Source organism: Pan troglodytes, chromosome 16, assembly GCF_028858775.2.
Source record: "Pan troglodytes isolate AG18354 chromosome 16, NHGRI_mPanTro3-v2.0_pri, whole genome shotgun sequence".
Lineage (NCBI taxonomy): Eukaryota > Metazoa > Chordata > Mammalia > Primates > Hominidae > Pan > Pan troglodytes.
Window position 1 is genome coordinate 35,659,721 of NC_072414.2, and position 19,285 is coordinate 35,679,005.

Below are 19,285 nucleotides of genomic sequence, written 5' to 3' on the forward strand. Positions count from 1 at the left end.
GTACCCGCCTCGGCCTCCCAAAGTGCCAGGATTACAGGCGTGAGCTACCGCACCCGACCTATATTCCTAATATTTTATTTCTTAAGCTAGGTGGTGAATACATAGATGCTCACTATAGTCATCATTCCTCATATATTTCTGAATGGTTTATACATTACGTGACAAATTTCTTGGAAAGTCAAGTTGCAGAGCAGTATTATAGTATAACCACATTTAGTAAAAGAAATACAGTTTGGATATGGCAGAAAAAGATAAATTGTTATGTCTAAAACTGTTAACAACAATGGTCTCTGGGAGGGGCAGTGTTAGAAAGGCAAGGAGCCTGAGGAGCCCTTCCTTTCTTATTTTTATTTTTTTAATTTAATTAATTAATTAATTTATTTATTTATTGGGACGCAGTTTTGCTCTTGTCACCCAGGCTGGAGTGCAATGGCACGATCTCAGCTCACTGCAACCTTCACCTCCTGCGTTCAAGCGATTCTCCTGCCGCAGCCTCCCTAGTAGCTGGGATTACAGGCATGCGCCACCATGCCTGGCTAAGGTTGTATCTTTAGTAGAAACAGGGTTTCACCATGTTGACCAGGCTGGTCTCTAACTCCTGACCTCAGGTGACCCACCCGCCTCAGCCTCTCAAAGTGCAGAGTTTATAGGCATGAGTCATCACGCCTGGCCTGCTTTTTCACTTTTAAATCATATTTGTGATATTTAAAATAAAGCAAAAACTTTCAAATATTCTTCTGTAAGCCCATTCTCCCCAGCGCAGACCACTATGTCTCTTACCCCAGAATCTTGGCACAGTCATCGTAGTATTTCATCGAGTTCTTGACAAAACTAAAGCCATTGACATCACACACAAAGGAATGACCATTGGCACGAAGAAGGTCAAATCCACAAACTGTTTGCTGCAAGGAAAAGAAGAAAGATGAGAACAAGACAGTTACTCTTCCCGGACCCCTGTTCCTTCCTCTCTCCCTCATTTCACAACCTCCCTGGGCCCTCCTCTACCTTGAAAGCTACGCAGACTTTCCTGGCCACCAGCTTTTCCATGGCAGTCAGCATGACTGGATATCGAATCTCTTTCCCCTCACTGTCTCGTTCAACCTTCCCATCCAAAGCTGGAGATTTTCTAGCTTCAGCATGGGCATAATCTGGCCCCACTGTATACACCTGCAGGTACATAGCATCACTGAGTATGCCCACAGCTCACCCTGTATATGAGAAGACAACATGAGCACTAGGTCTGTAGACGAGTTTCAGAGTAAAACAACAACAACAAAAACAAAACAAATCCTGAGCATTAAGGAGACTGACCAACATTTTTCCTACTGAGCCTTACTGAAGTATCATTATGAATTTCTCCTCGGGACTCCACTACTGTCAGGTAGTCCTTATTAAAAAATAATTTACAAACATTATACCATTTTTCTAAGTCAGCCTTGCCCTTGCTCTGATAGTGAAAATGTGAATGTCTGTATCCTCCACTCATTATCTTCACCTGAATATGAAAGCCAATCACATTCACATCATGTTATTTTCTAGGACCTCCTCCCCATATACTTCCACCTGTTTCCCAAGTACCCCATCCCCACCCACACATTTGTAACCTCTTAAATCCCTATATCCACCATAACCTTGACATCTGTGCCATCTGTTGGCATAAACTCCTCATAGATGTACGATCCCGTCTTTCGGACGCTGCTCTCAGGTGAGTAAACACTGCTTCGGCTGCCAATCTTCAAGAGAAAAAAAGAAGAAAAAACAATGTTGCCTCAACTCTCTGTTCTGTCCCCAAATTCTCCATCTTCCTTCCCCACAACCTCATCCTTGCCCTTTCACCTCTCTGACTCCCCAGATGCTCAAATATCCCCCCTACCTTACGAAAGAGACGCTGGCTTCCTCCTCCAGCTGAGCTGGGGTAGTAGATGTAAACATTGTGGTCTTCTGCACTCACTGGCTTCTCCACAAAGGGCTTGGGAAAGACAGCTCCATTGACCTCTACTTGGTCTTCACCTTCTATCAGGTTGCATTCTGAAAGGTGGATGTGTACTCATTCCTATGGCCTAAGGTTGTGGAATATTACTAATTCTCATTTCCCCAGGTTTTCGTCTCTATAACCCTCAAATTTTTATGACTATATCTTTGTAATAGATGAGGTAAAATCTCTACATAACAGGTCCAACCCTCTGTCCGAAGACTCATGGCTCTAACCCCACCCATAATCCAATAACCAAAACCCCACACAGATAGGTGGTATACAGGAGATGTCTAGAAGATGGAAACGTGGCTAAGTCATAGAAAGCAAGGAAAGGCAGGACTAACCCTCCCTCAGGCCAGGTACTCACCCTCAGGCCGGGCAGGATCACGGTTGAGCACAGCATATCGAGGCAGATCAATACCCTCTTCCTGCAGGATCCGGTACACCTCCCTCCTGTCACCCCCAAATAAAATAGCTGGGAGAGGTGGGAGTAACTAAGGGGAGAGGCTGGGGATTTCATTTGCACAGGATTAAAAGACACCAGGGCACAAAATTATGGTACAAAAATTAGGCATGTTGGTTTCACTCTGCCCCTCTCACAGTGGGTTCCCTGAACACGCATGATCCCAAAGCCACCCATCTCACTGGTCAATAGGAAGTTATACCTATCTTGGATGTAATACTGCATGGCCAGATCATTGATAAGAAAGGGGTTTCGAAGCTTGGAGTAAGCAACAGCTTTGTCCAGAGGAAAGCCTGGAATGGAGACAGGAAATAAAGAGACCAAAGGAAGGGAGAGAAAGAGAACGAGAAAAGAGCAAGAGAGATACAAAGACATATTAAAGCTATTAGCTGCCACTGAGCTCCTCTACCCATTCAACCCATCACTTATTCTTCTGCCCAGCTCCCCAAGTCTAGGATATTTATCAAGAAAAAGTAAAACAGAAGTTATTTTTACGGTCCTTCCAGAGACCCAATTCTGTCAGAGATCCTAAGACACTTAGAGTTGTCCTGAGGTTAGACTATAGGCTTTAAACCCCCGGCAACTCCTGCAAGATGTAGGGAAAGCAAACTCCTTGGCACCATTCTCTAGTGTGTCACAAGTAGCTGACGGCTCTTTACTAAGGAAATAAGACAATAAGAACCTCATTTCCCGAACCAGTATTCCCACCACCATTCCCTCCCATTTTCCTTCATAGACCCCAACCTTTGGAGTGGAAAGAGATGAGGCAGTGGCAGGATGGCCAGTTTTCCACAGGTTCATTAAGGATTACATCTTCTCCCAGAATGATAACAGTCAGGTAGTCAAATCTGCAGAGTCGCTCTAGGATTTGAGTCATTGGCTTGGACTTGGATTTCTTGGTCATGGCACAGATGCCAACAATGATCTGAGGTTCAGGAGGCTACAGAGAGGAAGTGCTATCAGAAACTCAAGAACTTCCCACCAATATCACCCCCTTCTGGGAACACTGTCTTATCTTCTTAGGGCACAGAGTTTCTTGCCAGAACTCTGGACCTATGGGATAAAGGGTGCCTCCTAACTTTGATCGAGGTTGAGGCACAGCTAGGGATTCCAACTGCCTACAGAATTGGAGCCTTTCCACAGTAGGAAATATGTGCTCAAGCAGGAGAGCTAGAGAACCAACAACCATGAGACGACAGGAAGATCCTAAGGGCAGGGGTTTCTTTTTTTTTTTGGAGATGGAGTCTCACTCTGTCGCCCAGGCTGGAGTGCAGTGGCACGATTTCTGCTCACTGCAACCTCCAACTCCTGGGCTCAAGCGATTCTCCTGCCTAGACCTCTCGAGTAGCTGGGATTACAGGCGCCCATCACCACACCCAGCTAATTTTTGTATTTTTAGTAGAGACAGGGTTTCACCATGTTGGACAGGCTGCTTTCGAATTCCTGACCTCAAATGATCTGGCCACCTTGGCCTCCCAAAGTGCTGGGATTACCCAGGCCCGGCCAGGGCAGGGATTTCTAAGAGAGGCAACCTACCAATCTCTACTGCCCCTCCCCTAAACTAGGATAGGGCCTGTTTATGCAGGGAGTCTATGCATTCGGAAAGAACAGAGAGGTATCTCTAACCAATAGAATCTTAACTCTTTAGGACAGAGGCTCCAACCCCAAGTTACATCATTTTCCCCATTCTTACCACTTCATCCTCCTCATCCTCAAGGAGCTCGCTGTCACTCTCTTCTGGCCTCATGCCTATTCCACGGGTGCCCAGCCCCTCATCTCCAGCTCCAAGGAAGAAGTGGGCCGTGGTACTCTCGCCCTCACTGGCCGTCAATGACCACATCCCTGCCGGAACACCCACTCATCCCGCTCTGCAGAGGGGGGTACCCCATCAGCTCAGAACCCAAGCCCCCTGGCAGTGGGTGGGGCTGGGGATGGAGATGAAAAGCATAAGAGGGAACTATAAGGGGAAACAAAACAAAGCTATAGGAAGAAGGATCAACAAGAAAGGAGGCATATGGGCTATGACTTGAGATGCTAAAAGAGCCATAAAAGAAAAGCAAGGTATCCCTTTTCCTCCCTGCTCACCCCACCCCAAACAATAAATTAGTAAGAGGATCAGATAATCAGCCCTTACAATGCCAGCATGTCCCTGATTTGGCCAGCAAGAAACATTAACTTCAGGCAGCAAATGGGAAAGGCAGGTCCTCGAGGAAGGCTACTCTTGAGTCCTACCAGAAGAGAAGGTTAGAGTGACGTTTGAAACTTTGGACTCATTTCACAATGTTCCTAGCCCTTTTCCACCTCCTCACAGTAATGTTGAATTCAGTAATTTAATTCAAAGGCAGAGGAATGAGAGAGCTCAGCTTCCTTTCCCCTTAAACCTCTTCTTCATTCTTCCCAAAGATTAACTCAAAAAATATTTATTGAGGGCACCCTACATTCTAAGCATTATATCAGAACATTAAGGCCAGGCACACTGGCTTACACCTATAATCTCAGCGCTTTGGGAGGCTGAGGAGGGTGGATCACTTGAGTCCAGGAGTTCGAGACCAGCCAGGGCAACATGTTGAAACCCAGTTTTTACAAAAACATACAAAAATTAGGCAGGCATGGTGGTGCATGCCTGTAGTCCCAGCTACTTGGGAGGCTTAAGCAAGAGGATCATTTGAGCCCAGGATGCGGACGTTGCAGTGAGCCGAGATCACGCCATTGCACTCCAGCCTGGGTGACAGAGTGAGACCCTCTCTCAAACCAAAAATTTAAAAAATAATAAAACCCCCATGCTCTCTCTCTCCTTCATCTACTCCACCTTAAAAGACAGTTGCACAGCCAGATACCATGGTTCATCCTTATAATTCCAGCACTTTGGGAGGCTGAGGTAAGAGGATCGCTTGGGCTTAGGGGTTTGAGACCAGCCAGGGCAACATAGCAAGACCTCATCTCTACAAAAAAATTTTAAGGCTGGGTGCAGTGGTTCATGCCTATAATCCCAGCACTTTCGGAGGCTGAACCAGGATGCCTGCTTGAGCCTCAGAGTCCGAGACCAGCCTGGGCAATACAGGGAGACCTGGCCTTTACAAAAGCTTTTTCTTAAATTAGCCATGCATGGTGGCACGTGCCTGTGGTCCCAGCTACTTGGAAGGCTAAGTTGGGAGGATCGTTTAAGCCCAAGAGGTCGGGACTGCAGTGAGCCGTGATTGTACCACTGCACTCCAGCCTGGGCGACTCAAAAATACCGTTTCAAAAGAAAAAAAATTTTTTTCTTTTCTTGAGACAGAGTCTCGCTCTGTCGCCCAGGCTAGAGTGCAGAGGCGTGACCTCAGCTCACTGCAACCTCCACCTCCCGGGTTCAAGCAATTCTGCCTCAGCCTCCCGAGTAGCTGGGACCACAGGCACACCCCACCATGCCCGGCCAATTTTTGTATTCTTTTTTTTAGTAGAGACGGGGTTTCACCATGCAGTCCAGGCTAGTCTCGAACTCCTGACCTCATGATCCACCTGCCTCGGCCTCCCAAAGTGCTGGGATTACAGGCGTGAACCGCCATACCCGGCCAAAAAGTTTTTAACAATTAGCCAGGCATAGTGAGTGACACAAGCCTGTGGTCCCAGCTACTCAATAGACTGAGGTGGAAGGATTGTTTAAGCCCAAGAGGTCAAGGCTGCAGTGAGCTGTGATCGTGCCACTGCACTCCAGCCTGGGTGAGAGCAAAACCCTGCCTCAAATAATGATGATGATGATGATAATAATAATAATAATAATAATAATAGAAGACAAATGCCCAAGTTCAGAAAATCTGTTCAGGGAAAGAGGTCTAGTGTGGTTGGGAGGTTGAGAATACAGGCATCCATACAGCAGTCTCCAGCCCACTCTCAAACTGAAATCTCAATGTTCTCTCTAGTGTCCCCTGGTACTATAGAACCAGTGCTAGTCTAGGCCAAGGTCCCTCACGCCAGGAGCTACAGTGAAAAAAAAAAAATCCTGCCTAAAACTGTACCAGTAAGAATATCTTAAGACTTTAACTTGAACCAGCAGTTCCACTTCTGTGTACACACAAGTAATGTAGTTGTTCTCAACCAGCTGTGATTTTGCTGCACAGGGGACTTTTGGCAGGAGACATTTTTGGTTGTCACAATTGGAAAGGTACTATTGGCGTCTAGTGAGTAGAAGCCAGGGATACTGCCAAACATTCTAAAATGCATAAGATATCTCCTCACAACCAAGAATTATCCAGCCTTAAATCTCAGTAGTGCTGAGGTAGAGAAACCCTGCTGTAGAAAAATTCTCCTACATAAGACTTTTGTGAGGAACTTCTTAATCCTCTTCATCTCTCTGTTGGTAATGAGAAAAACTGAAAACAGTTCAGAGGTTACAAGTAGAATCCATAAATGTAATGTCATATATAGAAATGATAGACTAATAGCAATGTAAAAATAAAAGCTATATGTAATAAATGGACAGTTTCCAAATACAAACTGCAGAAATATACCTGCAGTACATCCCTATTGTATAAATACAAATGTTACATATGGTTTATGACTGCATATATAATTAGTAGAAGTATAAAAACAGGGACTGGAAAGAAAGACATCAAATTCATGATAGTGGTTACCTTTGAGAAGGGAGAATGGAACTGAGGATTCAAATGGTACTCCACAACCTTATCTACAATGTTTATTTCAATTGTAAAAAAGATCTGAAGCAAATACACAGAAGGTTAACATTCATTACTATGAATTGTAAGGATATGAATATCTGTTATTATTTTCCAAAAATAAAAATTGAGTCACACATCAGCAATTTTCCGTGGTCTCCAAAAGTTCTCAGAAACACTGACCAATGACTCTAGTGAAAGCCACAAACTCCTTAAGTAAATGAACTTGCCTTACAGAAATAATATCTTATATATGTAATTAGTCTCATAGATTTTGAAAACAGTCTTGAACAATTATTTTCTCTATCTTTATTTTAAACTCTTTCATTACAACTGGGGTTTGCAGCTTTGACTAGAAAGTTATAGCTGACCACCAGGCACAGTGGCTCACACCTGTAATCTCAGCATTTTGGTAGGCCAAGGCAGGCAGATCACTTGAGGTCAGGAGTTCAAGAACAGCCTGGCCAACATGGCGAAACCCTGCCTCTACTAAAAATACAAAAAATTAGCCGGGTGGGGTGGCACACACCTGTAATCCCAGCTACTCAGGAGGCTGAGGCTGGAGAATCGCTTGAACCCAGGAGGCAGAGGTTGCAGTGAGCCGAGATCATGCCACTGCACTCCAGCCTGGGCAACAAGAGTGAAAATCCTGTCTCAAAAAAAAAAATAAACAGAAAGAAAGTTCTAGCGGACCTTTATATAGACCTCGACCTCTCGACCTTTCCAGTTTTCATTATCTGCTGTCTTTATTTCTCAACTGCCACGGGGGTGCGACATTCTCCTTAGGCTTAATATTTCTAGTTGTGCACTGCAGGTCTCACACACACACTCTTACCCCGATAAAAACGCTATTTTTTTGAATTCCTTTTCAGTGACCTGACCCAATTTCCCTGACTTGGGACATTCCCAAGGTCCCTGTATAGTTTGAGCAAGTAGAATTTTGTTGCATTCTTTATCTTCGCTCTGAAGCCGGGACTTTCTCTCAACTCTAAGATTCCTAACCCTTTGCCCTTTCTTCCATTGAGTCCTTCCTCGTTTTCCACTGAATGTACACTCATGTTCTTGAAATTCTACTGCAACTACATAACGGGGCATGGTAACTAATAGAATAGGGAAGAGACTGTTTACAAATATGTGGCTGAAGAGAGACGAAAGGTCTAAATTCCCAGTTAACAAAGCAAAAATAGAAGCCTGACAGAAATAGCTATGAAATAAGGCAGGATTTATTTAGATGCACCTCTGGGAGAAGATGGGCTTTAATGTGGTGTTCCCAGAGCCGCTTCCCTGTTTTCCATGCTCTTCTCCCCATCCGCCTCTCCCCCAAGCTTTGTTGCGAAAGAAAAGAAAACTTCACACTCCACACTGGGCTAAAGGGCAGTCTTACTCTGACAGGAATCAATGTGAATGGAAGGAAAGAAGCAAGGAGATAGGCGAGTAAGGTAACGAAGGAGGGGCAGGCAGGCAATCTTCTCAGGAACATCTATGTTAAATCAGATCTGGAGAAGGGGTAGAAGGGGGGGGGGTAAACGGTGTAACATTTTTATCCCTTAGAATGTAGGGCTCCTTGCATACTCATCTAATTTCCTAAATCACTGTGCACTTGATGGTGGACTCCATTGGTAGCGAAGAGGAAATATCAATACAAATTCCAGGCAGGAATACTTCCAACACAGAAAAACTCCTCAGGCCACCAACACTACTTTCTGCCCACCTTGAACAGTGGACGCCTCACTTCCTTCTTAATGCAATTTTTAATTCTTCAGACACACTCCTCATTCCGACTCTGATCAACTGTGCTCCTCTCCCTGTTCTCAGTATCAGCTGCTTCGTTCCGCCTAATTTCCCCAACTTGCTATGACTCTTGCCCCAATACTGACTGCAGCCTCCCCATCCCATCCCGCATCATTGGTCAACTAATTCCATTAATCCACCTAATCCTCGCACTCACTGATTGCCCAGTATTAAACTCCTTCACCCCCTCGCACGAGTCACCATACTTGGTAACATCTTTATATTGACCCCTCAGTGACCCCCCACAATGACGGCCTGCTATCCATTCTTTCCTCACATCACCCCTCCCTCCAGGCTGTCTTCTCTCCGCCGCAACCCATTCCTCAAGCTACCCTCTTCCCCCTGGACTCCAGCCCCACCCCTCCTGGCGCAGATCCCTTCCACCTTGATCCTCTCCCCTGTACGACTCCGCTCCTCCATCCTCCCACAGGACCCCCTCTTCCTCACGCAGACCCCCACATACCTATCTCCTCTCCCGCCGACCCCCTCCTCGGTACTCTCCTCGCACAGCTCCGGGTCACGAATACCGCCCTCGCATCCCGACTCCACTAGCCTTTGCCCGCCCCGCCTTCGCCGCCTCACTCTCCCTACGCTGACACTAAGGCCCCTCCTCTGGGCCTCTTCCCAAAGCGGAGCCCACCCGGAACGAACCCCAGCCCTGGGAACCCACCAAGCCCACTCTACCGCGCCCACCCGGTCCGATACCGCCCCCAGCCCCAGCCACTCCCCCACCGCCCCCGGCCTTCACTCACCCGCCTCCCTCCGCTTGCGCCGCCGAACCTGCCGGCAGCGACACCTGACAGCGGCCCAATCAAAGTGCGACTTCTTTCCGGTGCGACCAATCAGTGAAGGGCGCGCACAGGCAACAGAGTCAGACTGCGTTGGCCGGCACTTCTGCGCGGAGGAGCGTGACCCCTGGTGGCTCTGGGAGGGAATGCAATTTGATGCTCTCTTCCTTTGATTTTTTACTGCGTCGCCAAAGTCCAGATGCGTGGTCTAGACAGAGACGTTCCATGAGACGACAGGGTGGGTGGGAAGCCTCATGCTGAGAAAGAGGAAGAGGCAGAATTTGTGCCATTGCTGTTCCTTCAGAGCAAAACCAGGTCTTCCGTTTGTCTTATGAGACAAAACGGGGTCTCATATATGTACAGATCCAATAAATAAAGGTTGAAAATATTAACAGATGTAAAGAGGAGTGACAGGGAGACTGGAGACAAAAAAGAGACAAGGAGAGAAGCAGATAAGAAAGTTAAGGGAAGGAACAGAGAGACATTTACAGAGGAGGCAAGAAAATGGATGGACCTGGAATTCTAGACAAATTGATTTCTATCTCCAGAGCCTGCTTTTTCTCCACTCTCCAGACAAAGCTGGGTTTGAATCCTGGCCTTACCTTTAATAGCTGTGCAGCCTTGAGCGACTCACTTAACTTCTCTGAGCCTTTATTTTTCTCACCCATAAAAATGGGATTAAAAACCTAAGGCTGGGCTTGGTGGCTCATGCCTGTAATCCCAGCTCTTTGGGAGGCCGAGTCGGGCTGATCAGGAAGTAAGGAGGTTGAGACAATCCTGGCCAACATGGCGAAACCCCGTCTCTACTAAAAATACAGAAATTAGACAGATGTGGTGGTGCGCACCTGTAATCCCAGCTACTCGGGAGGCTGAGGCAGGAGAATTGTTTGAACCTGGGACGTGGAGATTGCAGTGAGCCAAAATGGCGCCACTGCACCCCAGCCTGGTGAGAAAGCCAGACTCCTTCTCAAAAAAAAAAAAAAAAAAAAACCTAATTAAGGCCGATTGTGGTGGCTCACGCCTGCAATCAGAGTACGTTGGGAGGCCGAGGTGGGCAGATTGCTGGAGTGCAAGGAGTTCAAGACCAGCCTGGTCAACATGATGAAACCCTGTCTCTACAAGAAATGCAAAAGCTAGCCAGGCGTGGTGGCGTATGCCTGTGCTGCCAGCTACTTATGAGGCTGAGGCGGGAGGATCACTTGAGCCTGGGAGATGGAGTTTGCAGTGAGCCAAGATCACCTCACTACATTCCAACCTGGGTGACAGAGCGAGGCCCTGTCTCAAAAAACAACAACAACAAAACACCTCACTTAAAGGGTACTGATAATATGAAAGCATTTTGTATTGTATATGTTATTGCTCTTATTATCCTCGCATCTTCACTTGGGTTTCCCTGGTCAAGACAGTTGTTCCCTTTTTCTTCTCTGCAATATTAGGGGTCTTGCCACTTTTCCAGTCGTGCCTCATTGTACTGACCCCACAAGACCTCCTGAATGGACATAGAAATGATTCTAAGGGCTTGAATAGATTATTCTAGGAGGAATAGATGCCTCCCTAGTTCATGCTCAGGCTCATACCCCCTCCACCACTCTAGCCCTTCAAACTAGCTATTACAGCATCTTCCAGGTATTTAACTCCCCTTACTAACCCCATGAAAATGTAGACTCTGTCCCCAGTAATCATTGGAACAATCCAATTCAACTCAATGAAATAATACATATAAAAGTTCCTTGTAATTGTAAAGTGCTTTAAAAATATTAAATACTATTGACAACAATAATTCTTATTAAATAAATGAAATACCATATAACAATACCATATATTGATTACTTCCATATGCAGTAAAATAATGATTAAAATGAGCGTTAATATATTATGTGCCTGTCAAAGGCACATGAGGGATAAGAAAAGTGCACAAGTGACCAGGCGCGGTGGCTCACGCCTGTAATCCCAGCACTTTGGGAGGCCAAGGCGGGCGGATCACGAGTTCAGGAGATCGAGACCATCCTGGCTAATATGGTGAAACCCCATCTCTACTAAAAATACGAAAAACAATTAGCCAGGCATGGTGGCGGGTGCCTGTAGTGCCAGCTACTTGGGAGACTGAGGCAGGAGAATGGCGTGAACCCGGGAGGCAGAGCTTGCAGTGAGCCCAGATCGCGCCACTGCACTCCAGCCTAGGCGACAGAGTGAGACTCCATCTCAAAAAAAAGAAAAAGAAAAAGAAAAGTGCGTAAGTACATGTGTTTTCTCAGTGGAATTATTGTTCACATTTGGGAAGCTACTCTCTAAACTTGGGTAATTTCTCTACTCCTCTGGCTGTCTTATTTCTCCTTCGGTAATTATCTCTTCCCACTTCCTATTCCTTAATCTTAGTAACACCCTCTCAATCAAATAGCAACCCTACTGCTCTGGAAGATTATCTCCCTATTTATCTGGATAAATACACGCTATTCTAAGAAATTATGTTTATTTACTCATGGCTACTTTTCAACCTAGGTAAAGAGGCCGCATAACACAGGTAACATTTTCCACACTGCAGCTGCATAACTCTGTTCTCTAATAATTGATGTCTTACCAGAAGAAGAAGGGATGGACCCAAGAGAGAAGTGGACACTTCTAAGAATACCCACAAATGACAAAGGTAGAATAAAAGGACACAAGGAAGGCCTAAGGAGAATGAAGGGAATGAAAGTAATATGGGGGAATTTTCAATATAAAGGGAATTCTCTTTCCCAAATACTCTCTGTTAAGATTTCCAAGTATCTGTCTTGTGGGTACACCAGGATAGCAGAGGGAAGGGAATAATGCCACAGTGCTACTCCACCTTAACTGACCCTCCACGCTGAAGCCCCTTATCTCTATTTCAACTCTAGCATTCATTCTCCTTGCTACCAGGACAAAGGTCAAGTCATACCTGGAGCTGGGAAACAAAGCCCTCTCAAATCTGAATATGTGTTTCACGAGGAGAGAGAGAGCAGCAGAGGGGACCACGAGGAAGGCAGAGGTTCCCTGACGACCTCATGCCTTTGTACACCACTCACCTTTACTCTCTGGATTAAACAGCATTAGGGAGACAAGAGAGGAAACACATGTGGTGTCTGGAGACCTGTGCCTGCCTGTTCCAGTCCCACACCCAGTCATCTCACCACACCCTTCACCTCACTTTACCTTCTCCTCCAGCACAGGAACTAGGTATGGAGAGAGAAGCCAAGGGAGAGGAGGAAGAGGAAACTAACGATTCCCCGCCCAACCCCAGCCCCACACCCAGCACCACCAACAGGTGGGCAAGCTTGCCGAGAAAACGCAGAGGGCATCCCGTGAGCAGCAAACACATCTGAGCCTGGAAAAGACGCAGAGAAGTAAAAGATCAAAGGTGAGGTAGGGGACGTGGAGGAAAGTGGGAGAGACAAAAGGAAAACAAAAAGTGGGGGATCATGAGAAGCAGAGGCAGGAAATAACAGGGCTTCAGACTTGGGTGCAGAATGGAGGTGGAGGACACAGCACAGATGGCATAAGAATTAATATTTCCTTGGTTCCTCCCAGGGAGTCCTTTCTCAACTTTGTAAGGCGTGCACAGAGGTGGCAAGGAAGCACCTTGCTCCTCTTCCTGGTTCTAAGGAAAAGGTGACCTTGAGCCAGTGGGTGTCTTTCCCAGTGCCTGCCTCTAACCCTGTGCTTTCTCCATATCCTCCTCTGGTATCTGTGTTTATTCCGCGGTTTCCCCGCGGCTGCCCCCGGGAGACCGAAGAGGTGGCTGGGGCAGGCCGAAAGCAGAGGAAAGGTTGGGCAATGTCACCCTTGCACACCCACAGGGTAGACGGATCGAGTTTCAGCTTAAACCGAGGGGTGTGGGGGAAGGGTGTTGGGTTCAGCTAGTCCACGTGGGTGCTGTCCTCCACTTGGTGCTGAAATCTGGGCGGCCACATCCCGGGGGCGGGAGGGGGCTACATCCCCGGCTTTAGACGCGCGAGTCTCAGGTCCCGCTAATTACCTGGCGGGTGCTGCCCACCCCTGCCCTCGCGCACCTAGCGCGGTGGCAGGCGGGAAGGCGGGGCCTGGGGGAGCCCCCCTCCCCCCAGAGACTGCGGCTGGGGCCTCCCTCTCCTCCGCCCGCCCGCCTGCCACTAGCTCATTGCGCCTCTCCTGCAGTCTGATTGGCACCGGCTCCCATTCCGGCTCCAGCCTCCAATCCGACCCCCATTTCGGCTGCAGCCTCGGACCTAGCTCCGGCCCTCGGTCTATCCGGTTGCATCCTCCCTCCCTGTTCCGGATCTTACCTTGCGCCAGCGCCTACTCCAGGATCCCGTAGCCAGACCTCAAGCCATGGCTGGTCCCTTCTCCCGTCTGCTGTCCGCCCGCCCGGGACTCAGGCTCCTGGCTTTGGCCGGAGCGGGGTCTCTAGCCGCTGGGTTTCTGCTCCGACCGGAACCTGTACGAGCGGCCAGTGAACGACGGAGGCTGTATCCCCCGAGGTAACAGTGCCTGAGGCGCGGGAGGAGGCGGGGGCAGGTGGTGATGGCAACGAAGGTGCGGGTAGAAATGAGAATCCGGGCAACAGAGAAGGGCTATAATCACGAAGGCCCTGGAGCTGGAGGGCTGTGCAGTCTGCAGACCTCAGTGGGGTGGGGGTGGGGGCCAAAACCATAAAGCAAGAACATTTCCTGGGGACCTGCCAAGACCAGCTCTGGCCCTACGAGTTCTAGCTGCACTCGCTGCCCAAATCCCTAATTGTAAAGCCAGGAACTATCCTTTTCGGTCCCCTCCATCTCCTTCCCTCATTTCCTCAATTCCTCTCCTTAGGCTTTTCCCCTCCTCCATCCGTAGTGTTGTGTCATGGGAGGAAAGAACTGAGCAGATCTGAAGAAACTGAGCTGGCCAGCCAGAGGCAACTAGAACTATTAGGAAAGCATAGACTCTGAAAGTCCCTAAAGAGATTACCAAGGTTTAGCCTCTTTCTAATTCCCCCTCCTCCCGCGGAGCAAAGCCAGACATGGCCAACTGGACAGCTCCCAGGTAACTGCACTAGGTCTAGGCGTCTGTGCCCTCCCTCCATGGTTACTGGGTACCCCCTCCCCAGCGCTGAGTACCCAGACCTCCGAAAGCACAACAACTGCATGGCCAGTCACCTGACCCCAGCAGTCTATGCACGGCTCTGCGACAAGACCACACCCACTGGTTGGACGCTAGATCAGTGTATCCAGACTGGCGTGGACAACCCTGGCCACCCATTCATCAAGACTGTGGGCATGGTGGCTGGAGATGAGGAGACCTATGAGGTAGGGGGTCCCCAGAGTCTCCCTGATGATCCAACTCATCTTCCCAGTAATCCCAGCTCTTTTCCCCTAAAGACCTCTCTCTTTCCCCCAAGACTCTGAGCCCCCCATACTTAAGTTTTCTGAACCAGTGAAATCAATGCACAATTGAAGTCTGGGGAGGAATTCCCTCTCCTTAACCATCTCTCCCTCTTAACTCCCCTTAGGTATTTGCTGACCTGTTTGACCCTGTGATCCAAGAGCGACACAATGGATATGACCCCCGGACAATGAAGCACACCACGGATCTGGATGCCAGTAAAGTGAGTTCAAATATCCCACTTCTGATTTGCATTGCCTGTGTACAACACTCTGTATCTCCAACCCCTTCACCTTATTTCCTGACTCATGGTCATTATACTGCTGAGCTTTTAATCTTAATGTAAGGAAAGAATCATATCTTAAGGGGCAGCATATATGGAGATGGAAGGATAGATAAGAATGACCATGGCCCAAGGTGGGTGGTTTGGGGACGGGTCTGCAATGCCCCCTTCAATTCCAGTGCTTTCCCAAAGGGCCTCTTCTTCCAATGCACACAGGAAGAATGCACAAAGAATCCTCTAATGCCTAAGGAAGGTCTCTCCTTTCCCAGGGGCCCTCAGTTCCCACCGTGTTTCTGTGACTTACATTCATTTCCCTTATCTCCCAGATCCGTTCTGGCTACTTTGATGAGAGGTATGTATTGTCCTCTAGAGTCAGAACTGGCCGAAGCATCCGAGGACTCAGTCTGCCTCCAGCTTGCACTCGAGCAGAGCGACGAGAGGTGGAACGTGTTGTGGTGGATGCACTGAGTGGCCTGAAGGGTGACCTGGCTGGACGTTACTATAGGCTCAGTGAGATGACAGAGGCTGAACAGCAGCAGCTTATTGATGTGAGGGCCTTAAGAGGGTGCTGGCTGGTGGGAGCAGATGGGGAAGGCTGGGCCAGATGAGACATGGGCTCTGAAAAGCCCAGGGGCCACCATGAAGATTCTTAACCCAAGTCCCGTTACTCTTCCCAGGATCACTTTCTGTTTGATAAGCCTGTGTCCCCGTTGCTGACTGCAGCAGGAATGGCTCGAGACTGGCCAGATGCTCGTGGAATTTGGTATGAAGCTGCTCATTACCTCTTTTGTCTTCATGCCCTCATAAATGCTTTTTTTTCCCTCTATCTCTCCCAATTCTTGCCTTGCCTCTTGATCACTGTCCCTCTCCGGCCCTCAGGCACAACAATGAGAAGAGCTTCCTGATCTGGGTGAATGAGGAGGATCATACACGGGTGATCTCCATGGAGAAGGGTGGCAACATGAAGAGAGTGTTTGAAAGATTCTGCCGAGGCCTCAAAGAGGTTAGAGAAGATTGTGTAGGGGAGCTAGGTGGGAGGACATAAGGAAAACCAAAGAGTAGCATAAATAGATTATGTAATTTACCAACCAACCCAAGACATGTCTGATGGTAAAAAGGACTACCTAGGACTCACTCTAGGACTAAAGGTATAAACCAGCTGGGACCATACTGAGAAAACCAGGACATGTGGTCACACTAAGATTAGGAAAAGAAAGAGTGTCAGGAATCTTAGGAAGTGAAGAAGGCAGGTAATGCAAAGAAAGAATAACAGATGGCACGTCAGTGCCTGGGATGTGTGCAGTGGGATGGTGAGGTGTGCAGATAAGGAAAACATTCGAGCTTAGATTGATGTTGGCGGGGAGAGGTTGCTGTGTTCATGACTCTAATATAACCACCCAGTTCTGAGCCAAGGTAGGCCTTGACTCTGGATTCTATCATTCTTGTTAAAGTATCGGGTCTAGGCTTTAAGTTGAGAGTTCAGAGGGAGACTGGGGAAGGTGGAGGATAGAATGGTTCGAGTTCTAGAATATGTGGCTCTAGATGAGAGGTTGAACTGAATCATCAATCCTACATGGATTGGGTCTCCGTATTCAAGTCTACATTAGAAATCCCCATAAACTCAATTCAATTCTTACTGTATGTTCTCAAACATACAGTTCTATTTTAGGTTTGCAAAGAAAAAGAGCTCCTCTTTTAGATTCTGAGAAGTTTCTACTATTTTTGGCAAGTAATAGATAACATATTCTGACTATGAGTGGTAGGGAAGTACCTTTAAATTATATGCCTCAGTTTCCTCATCTGTAAAACTGGGATAATGAGATTTTCTACATTTTAGGTTGTTGTGGGGATTAAGTGAAATACAGGTAAAGTACTTGGTCCACAGTAAGTGCTTAATAAGTGTTAAAGTGTTAGCTGCAATATTATTCTAGATGGAAGGGCTTCCCCCCATGTTCAGCATGTAAGAAGATATCCCCTGTGGCATGGTTCCTTCTGAACTACAAACAGGATCCCTTTACTCATGTTGGGTAGTGGTCTTTGTGACCATCACTCTGCTAGATCCCTTGTCTCTTGAACTCTAATAGTCATCTTCATGACTATATGGTTAATGGAAGCAAAATGCATTCCCCCTGTCCCCTACTCCTATGAATCTGGCTTTCCTGCTCTGTTTTCATCTTTCTCTGCATTCACACAGATGCTCCGTTCACATCTAACAGAACGTTATCTCACCTCTTCCTGGCAAAGCTTACACTTTCATCTTCTGTCTGAAAGGACCCTTCCAAGCTCTAGGCTCATTAGCAAAGCAAAGATAATCGATGCATGCAGAACTCATTGAATAATCAGTCATCTCTCAGTTCAGTTTACCACCTCTGTTCATTTCCCTAGATCATCCTTAATACACCACTCCTTTGAGTTTTCTTCTTCCACATAAGATATTTTTTCACAATCTCATTATTATGCACATCATAATTTTGCATCATGCATGCATGAAAACAATAACAAACCTTTTTCATTTAAAAAAAGACCAATGTCATTCATTCACAGCCAAGTTTCTATTCTAGACAAATTTCTAGTGTTCTTGTGGGTCTAGCTAAGGGAGGGTCCAGGGTTAATGAAATATCCCTGATTTTTCATTAACAAAACCTTTGTGGACTCAGGTGGAGAGACTTATCCAAGAACGTGGCTGGGAGTTCATGTGGAATGAGCGTTTGGGATACATCTTGACCTGTCCATCTAACCTGGGCACTGGACTTCGGGCAGGAGTGCACATCAAACTGCCCCTGCTAAGCAAAGTAAAGGAGTTGTGGGGTTACAGAGGGGTGTGAGTAAGGAAGGGTGGGTTGTGGATGGGGAGGGAGTGGACCCTTTGGAAAGGAGCCAAACATGTTGTGGCTAAAGGGTCAGGGGACAGGCCAGGCACAGTGGCTCATGCCTCTAATCCCAACACTTGGGAGGCCAAGGCAGGCAGATCACTTGAGCCCAGGAGTTCAAGACCAGCCTGGGCAACCTGGTGAAACCCCATCTCAACTACAAATACAAAAGTTAGCTGGGTGTAGTGGAGGCTGAGGTGAGAGGATCACTTAAGCCTGGGAAGTCGAGGCTTCAGTGAGCTGTGATCACTCCTGCCTGGGTGACAGAGAGAGACACTGTCTAAAAAAAAAAAAAAGAAAAAAGAAAAAAAAAAAAGGTCAAGAGACAGAGCTCTGAGCAGCTTCAGGGCTCTTTCAGGTAGAACTAGTCTCTGCCTCTATTGACCCTGCTCCCAATCCCTATCTCCTCTCTAGGATAGCCGCTTCCCAAAGATCCTGGAGAACCTAAGACTCCAAAAGCGTGGTACTGGAGGAGTGGACACTGCTGCCACAGGCGGTGTCTTTGATATTTCTAATTTGGACCGACTAGGCAAATCAGAGGTGAGATCCTAAGGGATTAGGATGAGGAGAGGTATAGGTCTGCGAGGGCTGAAATATGGCAGTGAGTGAGCCTCCGGGATGTAACATAATCTGAAATGAAATTCAGGTTGAGTGGGGAGGCAATTGGAAATGAGCAGGCAAGTCAGTCAGTGCTAAAGAAAAACTCAGACTGTAGGAAGCAGATCAAAGATTAGTGTCCTTCAGGTGGAGCTGGTGCAACTGGTCATCGATGGAGTAAACTATTTGATTGATTGTGAACGGCGTCTGGAGAGAGGCCAGGATATCCGCATCCCCACACCTGTCATCCACACCAAGCATTAACTCCCCATCACCAGCTGATGACTCAAGATTCCCAGGAGTTCTGCTCATTCTAATGATGGCCCATTCTACTTGCTCTGGATCTGCCCCCGCATCCCCTGCCTCCATCCTAGTAAAGACTCCTTGCTATGCTGCAGCTGTCTGTGTTACTTCTAATGGTGGGGTGAGGAGGGAGCAGCCTTCAGGAAATGAAAAGAGGCAGTGGGATTATTTATGATGGAAAGAGACTCCAGATATGGCAACCCAGGAA

At 47.4% G+C, this 19,285-nt stretch overlaps 2 protein-coding genes across 7 annotated transcripts in view; one reads left to right on the forward strand and one right to left on the reverse strand.

Moving 5' to 3' along the window:
* Positions 1 to 9,712, reverse strand: part of LOC107966461 (inositol hexakisphosphate and diphosphoinositol-pentakisphosphate kinase 1) — a 71,006-nt gene extending 61,294 nt beyond the window's left edge. For 3 of the 4 annotated variants that reach the window (XR_008539563.2, XM_054667495.2, XM_063794889.1), the window contains exons 1-10: positions 9,634 to 9,712; positions 4,573 to 4,666; positions 4,132 to 4,306; positions 3,183 to 3,378; positions 2,641 to 2,731; positions 2,343 to 2,428; positions 1,874 to 2,028; positions 1,632 to 1,733; positions 1,006 to 1,167; positions 781 to 902 (exon numbers count right to left, since the gene is read on the reverse strand). Coding sequence is in view for 2 of the 4 variants with exons in the window: in XM_054667495.2 (XP_054523470.1) it covers positions 781 to 902; positions 1,006 to 1,167; positions 1,632 to 1,733; positions 1,874 to 2,028; positions 2,343 to 2,428; positions 2,641 to 2,731; positions 3,183 to 3,378; positions 4,132 to 4,278 (1,061 nt within the window). In the remaining 2 variants the exon portion in view is untranslated. Of the gene's footprint in view, positions 1 to 780; positions 903 to 1,005; positions 1,168 to 1,631; positions 1,734 to 1,873; positions 2,029 to 2,342; positions 2,429 to 2,640; positions 2,732 to 3,182; positions 3,379 to 4,131; positions 4,307 to 4,572; positions 4,667 to 9,344; positions 9,396 to 9,633 lie in introns of those variants that run through there. The other variant, XR_010151654.1, reaches the window with a different exon arrangement.
* Positions 9,713 to 12,627: 2,915 nt separating this feature from the next.
* On the forward strand, positions 12,628 to 19,171 carry LOC100608872 (creatine kinase U-type, mitochondrial). Of its 3 annotated transcripts, XM_024353829.3 has the most exons (10): positions 12,628 to 13,045; positions 13,822 to 14,144; positions 14,750 to 14,948; positions 15,152 to 15,247; positions 15,634 to 15,855; positions 15,985 to 16,070; positions 16,187 to 16,310; positions 17,965 to 18,099; positions 18,592 to 18,717; positions 18,922 to 19,171. In XM_024353829.3, the coding sequence occupies exons 2-10, from the start codon at positions 13,996 to 13,998 to the stop codon at positions 19,036 to 19,038; spliced, it is 1,254 nt and encodes a 417-aa protein (XP_024209597.1). In that variant the 5' UTR covers positions 12,628 to 13,045; positions 13,822 to 13,995; the 3' UTR covers positions 19,039 to 19,171. The 3 variants fall into 3 exon arrangements, with proteins under 3 accessions (XP_024209597.1, XP_063650979.1, XP_024209599.1); XM_063794909.1 differs by lacking the exon at positions 12,628 to 13,045 and having other exon boundaries at positions 13,804 to 14,144; XM_024353831.3 differs by lacking the exons at positions 12,628 to 13,045; positions 13,822 to 14,144 and having other exon boundaries at positions 15,678 to 15,855.
* The last annotated feature ends 114 nt before the right edge of the window (positions 19,172 to 19,285 follow it).